The sequence below is a fragment of the Vanessa atalanta genome, chromosome 13 (genome assembly GCF_905147765.1).
Source record: "Vanessa atalanta chromosome 13, ilVanAtal1.2, whole genome shotgun sequence".
Taxonomy (NCBI): Eukaryota; Metazoa; Arthropoda; class Insecta; order Lepidoptera; family Nymphalidae; genus Vanessa; species Vanessa atalanta.
In genome coordinates, this window is record NC_061883.1 from 8,219,382 (window position 1) to 8,229,494 (window position 10,113).

Consider the following 10,113-nt stretch of genomic DNA (forward strand, 5'->3'; position numbering starts at 1 on the left):
ATAAAAGTATAAAATTATGTGACGAGGACCTCTAAATTTAATTATTTATTTGTCAGGTATTCAAAATTTTACCATAAAATGCCGCCTTGAATATATTTTTCATACTAGGAAATACAGCAGTTCGATGAAAGAATAGAACGTTAATTTTCGAAAACAAATTTTGATGATTTTGTTTATTCACCATTATTATTGTAATCCTATAAAAATCAATTTGTGAAAATGTTTTTTTAAAGGATTGCCACAAGGTTTGCAATGCAACAATAAGGATATTATTATTAAAAATATAATTTTATTGAAATATTTTTTGTTATAATTAAATCATAGTACGTCAATTGGTTGAAGGAACTCTCATCCTCAGTTTATATTTATTGAATTCCTCTTTTTCATTATTACCTGATCGATTTTTACTCTTGAGTAACGAGCCATTAAGTCTTTATGAACATCATCTTCACGGCACATACTTGTGACTTTGAAAGGTATGGAACGTTTTTAATTAATAAAAAAGACGTTTCTTTGAATTACGCTTTATAGACAAATTTAGTTGACAGGCCATGATGTTATCAATTATGTGATAATAGACAACAAATGCCATTTTTTAATTTTTATATAAGCACTTTAAGGTGTACACACTGAAAATTACTGTCAGCAGTCAGTGTCAGGAGTCAGGCTGTCACGCTTTCAGCCTCAAGTCAAAATTAACATAATAGTCATAATTTTGTACCTTACTACTTTACGATTAATTTCGTTATAATATTTGTTATTGAAGGTTAAGCAATATGAGCAAAAAAGATAAAGAATCGGTTGAAGAAAAAAAGCCTATTGTTATAAAAAATGCAACAGATCTTCAAAGATTAAAATTAGAGAAACTGTTGAAAAACCCTGTAATTTTATTTTTCTAATTATAAATTATAATAACCGTTACATGTTTTAAGTTGATGATTAGTAAAATTGTAAATAGTTCATTCATAGCAACAGATTTATTTAAAAACAAAATGTTTGTTTTACACATCAGGATAAACCAGTGGTGATACCAGAGGGACCTAAACAAAAGTCTTTGGCTCCTCCACCAGATTTTGTTCGAAATGTTATGGGCTCTAGTGCAGGAGCAGGCTCTGGAGAGTTCCATGTATATAGGCATCTTAGAAGAAAAGAATATGCTAGACAAAAATTCATACAAGAGAAAAGTGAAAAGGTAATAATGTTTATATATTTTGTTTCTTGAAATTGTTTAATTAATTGTTGCAAATAAAAATACTTAAGATGTTGGAACAGTGTATATAGAAGTGAAGTAAGCTATAAAAAAAATGTTTATTTTATAGGAAAAGCTTGATGATGAATATCATAGGAAAATAGAAGAAAATAAAAGACTTGCTGATGAAAAAACAGCGAAGAAAAGAGCTAAAAGATTAAAGAAAAAACAAAAGGCAAAGATAAAAGAAAAACGACCTAAGAAGTCTGATAATTCTGAATGTAATGATTCTTCACAGTCTGATCAAGATGATGAAGATGAAGAGGGGTCACCAAAAAAACATGAAAACAATTTCATTGCATCAAAGGAAATTTCATGAAATTTGTATTGTTTATAGATTATGTAATAATATGAATAAATACATAATTTTTATAATAATCTTAAAAGTTATTTAAAAAACAATACAGTACTCATAAGACAATCATAATTACTATGTCTTGAAATTTTACCATCTACCCTTCAAGTTGCCCTTAATTTTTAAAAAACTTTTACATTTCATAAATATAATATTATTATCAAAAATTTTATATTAAAATTAAAGATAAATTAATAGAAATATGTATATAATTTGATTTAGGACATAAAAAAAAAACATTATTTTTTTCCATATTATTATTATAAAATGAATTACTTCATCACAAAATTAATACTATAGTTAATTATAATAGTTTCATTTACTGAACTGATGCCATGACACTGTCCTCATTCTTCTTCAGTATGACAAAACCTTCCATGACAGGGGAGAGCGGAATGTACTCATCAGTTGCTAGTTCTGCTCTTTCACCAAATGACAACAACACCGGTGTAGTGTGTGTATGTGAACCAGCAATAGTCTTAGGAGTTCCTGCTTTACCAATAACATCCACAGCCTAAGAAAAAAAAAACATATTAACAATAATGTTTTGTTACTTCATATCATCAGAACACATTAAAATACAGTTAAAAGTAATATGAAAACAATAATCTTACCTGTCCAACTCGCACGCTAACATTAAGGGGCTGGAGGTTATCATCGAGAGTCACAAGCCAACGTGGTTGCATAGCCGTTGCCAAGACGTATAACAGGTAGTGAGATTTTCCGAGAATAACTGTAAATTCAATAACATTAATATTGTAGCAATCATTTTTTCAACTACGGTTTATATTGACTCCTATAATCGATCATTGAATCAACGAAGGTATATCCTGCAACTTATCGATCCTGTTTAGGGAAGTACTCACTGTTCTTGCAGTCAAGGAAAGCTGTGAGCACAACAAGCAGGCCGGCGAGGGCGGGCTGGTTGATGAGGCGGCGGTCAGCGTGCGCAGGGCTCAGCGTGATCGTGCCCTTGCCGGCGTGGCAGAGCCCTTGGGCTAGCCGCACCATGAACAGGTGCACCGGAGACTTGCCGTGGTACAGCGCCAGTGCGCGCAGCATCGTCGCTAATCTGTCGTAACATTAAACTCAGTTGCAATTAAACTCATTAGCTATGTATTATGTTTGTAGAAGGAAAGTAATTATTTCATTATTTGATAATATACTACTTTATATTTATACGAAGATACTAACGGAGAACTCAAATAAAAGCAATTATACATAGTTAATTTTGTGGCTTCAGCCACCAAACAAACTAATATTATAAATACGAAAGAACTGTCTGACAGTTACACTTTCAACTTTGACGATATAATCTTAAAAAATAAATATTTACTTTTAAAACAAAATAGTATCTGTAACAGAGACAAGTCATCATTACGTGTCAAGGATACGAGGGCAAAAGCTACAAAAATATTCAAATCAAAGTCGACCGTTATCTAGATTACCTAGCGTTATTAGTTCCGGCACCAACTAGACCCATGGCAAAGATGGCATTGTATGCGACGTCGTTGTCAGAATCGTGCGAGTACTTGTTGAGCACGTCAATGACCGACAGCTGCGGGTTGGAAATGGAGCACAAAGCGATGGCAAGTGGCACCGCGCGTCGCACTGCAGGCTCGCCGTATCGACCCTTTTTACAGAAAAAGTTTTTAAAACACAACTCAAATAAAAGACTGACACTCTTGTCACACAATTTACAATAACTCTAGTCCTTTAGTTGAGTGAATATAGAAGTAAATAAACTTTACTGAATCTATCTAAGTACTCACCAGCTGGCCGAAGATGCGCGTGCACATCTCGGCGCCGGTCTCCTCCCCGAGCGCGATGACGGCCACTCCTAGCGTGGCGACAGCTTGCACCGACGATAGTTCCTTATTGGCCTCCTTTTCCTTGTCCTTTTCCTTATCCTTGCCCTTGCTGTCCTTAGATTTGCCTACAATTATAAAGTTAGCATTATTCAATATACTATATGAATAAATGTTAAGCTTTGTAATGATCATTAATAATAAAGATCGTCACCGAAACATACTTTTGCTTTTGTCGTCTTTAGATCCGCTCGCTGTGCTCCCACTTTCTTTGGATTCTTTTTTGTCTTGTTTCTTAAATGCAGTATCTTCAGTCGAAGATTGTTCATTCTTGAAAATAATTAGAATACGTAAAGTAGGGGAAAAAAAATATATACTAACATAACCTTTCAGTGTTCTTACATCGGTGTCGTAATGCTTGGAACAGATGTGCAGCATCTGTTGGACGACGAGAACATCTCCGGTGGCCGCGTAGGCGCACATGGAGAGAGTGGTCTGGCACAGCGACTGTTGCGGCTCGGGTAGCACCTCCAGCGCTGCCATCGTCGCCTCAGTGCGCTCCTTGCAACCTTTACATTATTTTAAATTAAAAAAAAATATGGCTACCTGGTCAGCTAGTTCTGGCGTAGCAATTCAAATATAATGTGTTATCATTGTAATATTAGTATTTATTGAACTCACCAAGGAAACACAATCCGAGGCCTAAGTGAAGGAATCTAACGTAAGTCGACGAATGCAGATCTTTGTTATCGTCGATAAGACGCTGTATAATAGCACATGTTACCTGAAAAAGATAACAATTTTTAATATCACTTTGCACATTTTGTGGGAAGAAAACGCCATAATATTCCAGAATCATCATGAATATTACATCTCCGTTACAAGAGCCCACGGCGATGAGACCACAGGAGAGCGCAGCCAGCGCACAGATCTCTGGCGGCGCCGCCATGTCGGCCAGCACGGGCAGCAGGTGCGTCAGCACGTCCTCGCGCTGCGTGCCCGCGTACGCTATGCCCAGACCTGCACAAACAGGTTCACTGACAATGAGCGGTAGAGCCATCTGCGGGCCCTTGGGTAACAAAGGAAAGAAGGCTCTGAGGCTAAGGAGTTGTGGAGGCCTTCAATTATTATTTAAAATATTATTATTATTGTTATATTTCTATCAGTCAGGTTTTTCAATAATTTATATGACCTATGAAGATGACCTTCTTTCATTTTAAAGAAACAACTTTGTATTAAAATGTTTACATTATAATATAAACTCGAAATTATGTGTTTTTTTCATCACTTTTGTGAGGGACTTCCATATATTCGGCCCTGGTCAGTAGTAAAAAAGAACAACTATTAGTTTAGAGTAGCGCCGTATCACGCCGCATTTTTTTGAACTGGAAATGATGCATGTGTATACAGTGACTTTCGTAATAACGTATACTCTATAACATACAAACTGTAAAGAACTATGGTCCTGTAGTGATTTTTGTTTTACTTTAAAAACGAATGCGATTCCATAGTATATATGTAATTTATTTTATTTTATTTAATAAGTACACTAACAATATACATATTAATTGATGGTTTACACAACATCCAAAAAAAGAAAATCAACTTCTGATATGTACATCGATTACAAGTGTACATAACATTCACAGTGTATGGTGTCAACATGTAAAATAAAGTTTAAATTAAGTTGAAACTAAAATATATTATACAATTTTAAAAAAGATTATTGGCCTATGCTATCGTCGTTTACAAACACAATAACTACATATTATAAAAGAATACATATTATATTATTACATATTATATATATGACAAGTTATTCCTTTATTCAAGGAACAGAAAATATACAGAGATTGGTTCTTATGAGAATACCTCTGATAAAAACCCTGTGAAATCTCTTCTATAATTTCGATTTTATATTGATAATAAATAGCATAATTTCCTAAACATTTTTTTATTACACAGTCAAAAGCTGAGATTTTGTTCTCCCATCAGAACTCTTTCTACAAATTAAAATTGATTTTATTTTTAAATCTTAGTGGAACAACTCACCTAAAACACTTCCAATCCTTAAGTTAGCACTAGAGTGTAGGACGTAGTCGGACAACAGCGCGAGCGCAGGGTCGCACTCATTACGCACACCACAGTTGACAAGCCCGAGAGCCAAAAGCGCACCCGCCTTGATATGCTCCTCTGTTGTGTACAAATACTTGTCAATAGGTGTAAGTCCGCCGTCCACGTCCCATAGATGGATCATACCAAGCGAGGCCGCCGCCGAAAGCATACCTAAAAATTAAATTAAATTTTAAATGCCAAAAATATGTATTGTGAATATACTCGTTGTTATATTATAACAATATATAAAATATAGTTATTATATATAATATATTCAGCATGAATATCTTTAATTGTTTTAACTTGTTAAACATATTTGATGAAATCTTACCATGATCTTTATTCTTATACATCCACTTGTTTCCGTCTTCAGTAGTAACAAGTTTATCCCTACCAAAACCAGCATTGACAAATGCATTGACAAAAGTTGCTGATAAATTCTGTCGAGCAGAATCAACTGGATGGTCAGCTAGCAATGACGGGCGAAGTGCCGATCCTGCAGATTCCAACCAAGTTTTGTATACTTCTTCAGGTGTTTTGGGCTCCATAATGTCAAGCTAGAGAACAATACAAGAAACATTTTTTATTGACTATATGACTTTTTTGACAACTTTTTTATGCTAATTTAAAATTGTCTTATAGTTGAGTTTTTATTACCATAAAATAAATTTATAATTCACAGTATTTGATTGGTACATATAATTTTTTTTTGCATAAAAACTTACTTCTCTAGCTAAGCTTAGAAAATGGTCATTAATGTGAGCATTCAATAGTATTGTCCGGAGATCTTCATCTTCCAATTCCAATGGCACATACTGCCGTGCCAGCATATAACATAGCTGTTTTTTAATCAATCTAAAATGAGTTTTTTTTTAATTTAAATTAAATAATTAGAAAAATATAAGTAATTGTAAAACAATGATTTTTTATAATTTTTATTTACGGGTCGGTGCAGGCGTTGAATACTTCTTCACATTTTGCCTTGTCATGCAACTGCATTGCTACAAGTAAGGCACGAGGATACTCTCCAAAACGTAAATATGTGTCTAAGACACCCTGCAAAATCTGTGTAGACTCCGGCTCCACAACATAACTAGCACAGCTAAAAATACACAAAATAAAATATTAAAACACTATAATTGTAGTTAGGTAGTCAAATTTGAAATGATCTACTCTACATTAATCTGACTCTCTCCACTTTAACTTTGTAATCACACATCATAACCCCATTCAGGGGGTTTATTAGGTGTAGTTTTCTCTAGTAATTATTTGTATTTTTAGTTGGGTTCTTTTGTTTTTGGGTCTGGGTCTTTGTGGTACCCTCGTTACTTCTGATTTTCCATAATACAATTGCTCTAGATACTTACATTGAGATCAGAGTAATGTATGTGATGTTGTCCAATATTTATTTATTTATTATATATATTCCTATATGTAATAAGACCATATATATACATATAGGTTTTACAAACAAATGATTTGGAAACTATGTATATTGTATATTTATAGTGTTATAAAAGTTATAAAACTTACCCAATTAAATAATGACACACACGAGGATAGTTACTCTGGTCCATGTGTTGAGAAAGAAGATCTAAACGATCAATCTCCATAAGCAAATCACAAGCTTGTATCTCAGCAGAATGTTGCATATCAAAGGCCACCACATCACGGACAAGAGGCATTAATGTGTTCATATTCTCTATGTTCCATTCTTCAGCAATTTCCCCTTCAAGTTGTCTGTGAACATTTTTTTATTAAAAAATTTACTAAAAGTATGTATAAAAATTGTACTTTTCAAATTTAACTACAAAAGATAAGTTTCTTACCTAACATATTCATGACCCCATTCACCTACATTTGACATAGTTCCTAGCATGCAATATTTAAGGCATTCACGTTTTTCAGCAGCATCCTAAAAAACACAATGTTTAAGTAAAATAATAGATAAGACTACAAGTAATTTTGTGACAAGGAACTTACTTGAGAACCACTGACACCCATTGCAAGGACTGAAACCACATCAGCACAATATTTCTTTGTCTTTTCATCTACGATTTTTTCATACACTACTTTAAGAGCTGGATAGTGTTCTCTTAAAAACTTCAATGGCTTAGGCACAGAGGTCATAGACGTTGTAGATGTTCTGATTAGGTTGCTTAACATTTGCAATGCTGGTAAATAGAGATCGACTTCAGTGCCCTAAAACGTTATAAAATTATTTAGTTGGCTAAGTGTATAAATGTTAAAGCATATCGTGCATAATTATAAGCGAAAACATACCACAAGTTTCTCAACCAGCATGTTAAGCTCTTCTTGGAGTCGTTTATCTTCTTCGGACTGTAAATAAATATTAATATTACAGGCGATTCATCAGAAGATTTCGTAAATCAAATAGAATCATATATACCAAATCATCATTTGCTGTAGGTGCCGGATCTGCTTTTTCCTTCTTAGTTTCCTCTGTTTTATTTTTTATCGTCATCTTGATTTGCGATTTAAAACTGTATTTGTGATCACTAGCACTATTCCGTAAGTAATCTTTCTATTGAGGCGGTGAATGAGATGATTTTATAAATTTTGACAAGTCACTGAATTACTACAGATAAATAAAAAAATATATTTGTAGAACAGATGAAATAAGTAATTCACAGTTATTAAGTAAAAATGATTCCACTTATTATATGTATTTCTTTAGTATTTATACTTGACGTATAATTTATGAAGAAATTATAGTATTCGATTATCTTGTCAAATGTATTGTCATACTTTATTATGTACAATTCTTAAAGTTAATTAAAGCCAAGTTCTCTTATGGTTTTGTCATTTATGTGTCAATTTAATTAACTTTAAATATGTCTCAAGACGATTCTGTCGATACTACACATTCATTTTCAAAAGGCACAATGTCTCCCTATCTCCGACCTGACATATTTGAGATAGAAACGAATTCTAGCAATTCTGACTTAAAATGGACTCATTGGCGATTTACATTTACAAATTTTTTATCAGAAGAAATCTCCACTAATACTCCTGACTCTATGAAACTGATGTTGTTGGTAAATCATTGAGCTCCAACAATTTTTTCACATATTCGTGATTGAAAATTTTACGAAGATGCTATTAAATGACTTGATAGTATCGACATAAAACCTAGAAATGAAGTTCTAGCACGCCACATACTAATTATGAGAAAACAGCGACCGGAACAAACATTTTCCGAATATTCACGAGCTTTGAAACTCTTGGCTCATGACTGTATCTTCCGAAACGTTACTGCCGAAGAACACGAATAACAAACGATTAGAGGAGAATTTATTGCAGGTATAAGTTCTCGGAAAATTCGAGAGCGTTTTTTAGAAAATTTACAATTACTATGGATTAAGCTTTAAATCAAGCTATATCATTAGAAACGGCAGAAAAAAAAATCAGAAATAATTGTTGTTAACACAAATTCTTCGAAACTAAATGCATTTTCTAATAATATAAATGATTTTAATCAAAATGTGACGGTATCTACTACACAACGGAGACACTGTTTCTTTTGCGGTGGCAATATACATCAAAGAATAAAATGTCCTGCTTTTAAAGTCACATGTCAACTGTGTTCTAAACAAGGCCATTTTGCTAAGGTTTGTCGAAGCGGTAATCAACAAACTGCAAATGTTCTTACTACTGACACATGCTTAGGTACATTATTCAAATAAATGTTTCTTAGCTGCATCGCCTAGTAGCTTACAAAATGCTACCATACCTATTTTTATAAATAATATACGCGCTGATGCCTTGATAGATACAGGAAGCTCCGTCAGTTTTATCAATAAGAAATTAGTACAAATAATGAATTTAAAAATAAAACCCTGTAAACAGACGATTACTTTAGCATCGTTGACTCATGTATCCTTCGTAGAAGGAATGTGCCATGCTACAGTTAAGTTACATCATATTTATCAACAACGTCAACTTCTAATAGTTAACAATCTTTGTGCAGATATCATTATTGGCCATGACATGAGAAAAGATCATTCGAAATTAGAATTTAAATTTGGAGGTAATAAAGAGCCTTTAAAATATGTAACGTTATGAATGCATCTGTGCCACCAGTGTCTTTATTTACTAACTTATCATCTGATATTAAGCCTGTGGCGGTAAAATCTAGACGATATAGTAAAGAAGATAGTGATTTTATTAATACTGAAATTTCGAAACTTTTAGCAGACGGAGTTATTGAACCCAGCGTTTCACCTTGGCGTGCCCAAGTCCTTGTTGCTGGCGGAGGAATTCACAGAAAACGCTTGGTAGTAGACTATTCGCAAACTATTAACAGATTTACATTGTTAGATGCATATCCTTTACCAAATATAGAAAATGTAGTATCTGAAGTTCCAAAATATAATTATTTCAGTCAAATAGATTTAAAAAGTGCCTACCATCAAATCCCAATATTAGAAAATGAAAAATTTTCACTGCTTTTGAAGCTTCTGGCAATCTATATCAATTTACCAGAATACCGTTTGGAGTTACAAATGGAGTAGCAGCATTCCAACGAGCTTTACATTTTATAATTAAAACAGAACATTTGAAAG

General features: G+C 33.3%; 2 protein-coding genes across 2 annotated transcripts; one reads left to right on the forward strand and one right to left on the reverse strand.

Moving 5' to 3' along the window:
• The first annotated feature begins 666 nt into the window (after nt 1–666).
• Nucleotides 667–1,627, forward strand: LOC125068280 (PRKR-interacting protein 1 homolog). Its single transcript, XM_047677383.1, has 3 exons — nt 667–881; nt 1,013–1,192; nt 1,320–1,627. The coding sequence occupies exons 1-3, from the start codon at nt 777–779 to the stop codon at nt 1,566–1,568; spliced, it is 534 nt and encodes a 177-aa protein (XP_047533339.1). The 5' UTR covers nt 667–776; the 3' UTR covers nt 1,569–1,627.
• A 227-nt stretch (nt 1,628–1,854) lies between these two features.
• LOC125068547 (26S proteasome non-ATPase regulatory subunit 2) lies at nt 1,855–8,114 on the reverse strand. Its single transcript, XM_047677754.1, has 18 exons — nt 7,938–8,114; nt 7,811–7,867; nt 7,511–7,729; nt 7,357–7,442; nt 7,061–7,267; nt 6,471–6,629; nt 6,253–6,382; nt 5,859–6,084; nt 5,465–5,698; nt 4,284–4,432; nt 4,094–4,196; nt 3,815–3,981; nt 3,637–3,742; nt 3,377–3,540; nt 3,053–3,237; nt 2,471–2,676; nt 2,219–2,337; nt 1,855–2,118 (listed from the first exon to the last, which is right to left on the reverse strand). Exons 1-18 carry the CDS (start codon nt 8,010–8,012, stop codon nt 1,924–1,926), a joined length of 2,787 nt encoding a protein of 928 aa, XP_047533710.1. The 5' UTR covers nt 8,013–8,114; the 3' UTR covers nt 1,855–1,923.
• Between the last annotated feature and the right edge of the window lie 1,999 nt (nt 8,115–10,113).

What these genes read in the sequence shown, in the direction of transcription:
- LOC125068280 (XM_047677383.1), top strand. Translation starts at nt 777, where the DNA reads ATGAGCAAAAAAGATAAAGAATCGGTTGAAGAAAAAAAGCCTATTGTT. An exon ending in AGAAACTGTTGAAAAACCCT is followed by an intron (nt 882 to 1,012) that starts GTAATTTTATTT and finishes TTTACACATCAG; the next exon opens with GATAAACCAGTGGTGATACC. An exon ending in TACAAGAGAAAAGTGAAAAG is followed by an intron (nt 1,193 to 1,319) that starts GTAATAATGTTT and finishes TTTATTTTATAG; the next exon opens with GAAAAGCTTGATGATGAATA.
- LOC125068547 (XM_047677754.1), bottom strand. Translation starts at nt 8,012, where the DNA reads ATGACGATAAAAAATAAAACAGAGGAAACTAAGAAGGAAAAAGCAGAT. An exon ending in CTACAGCAAATGATGATTTG is followed by an intron (nt 7,868 to 7,937) that starts GTATATATGATT and finishes ATTTATTTACAG; the next exon opens with TCCGAAGAAGATAAACGACT. An exon ending in CCAAGCATTACGACACCGAT is followed by an intron (nt 3,743 to 3,814) that starts GTAAGAACACTG and finishes ATTATTTTCAAG; the next exon opens with AATGAACAATCTTCGACTGA.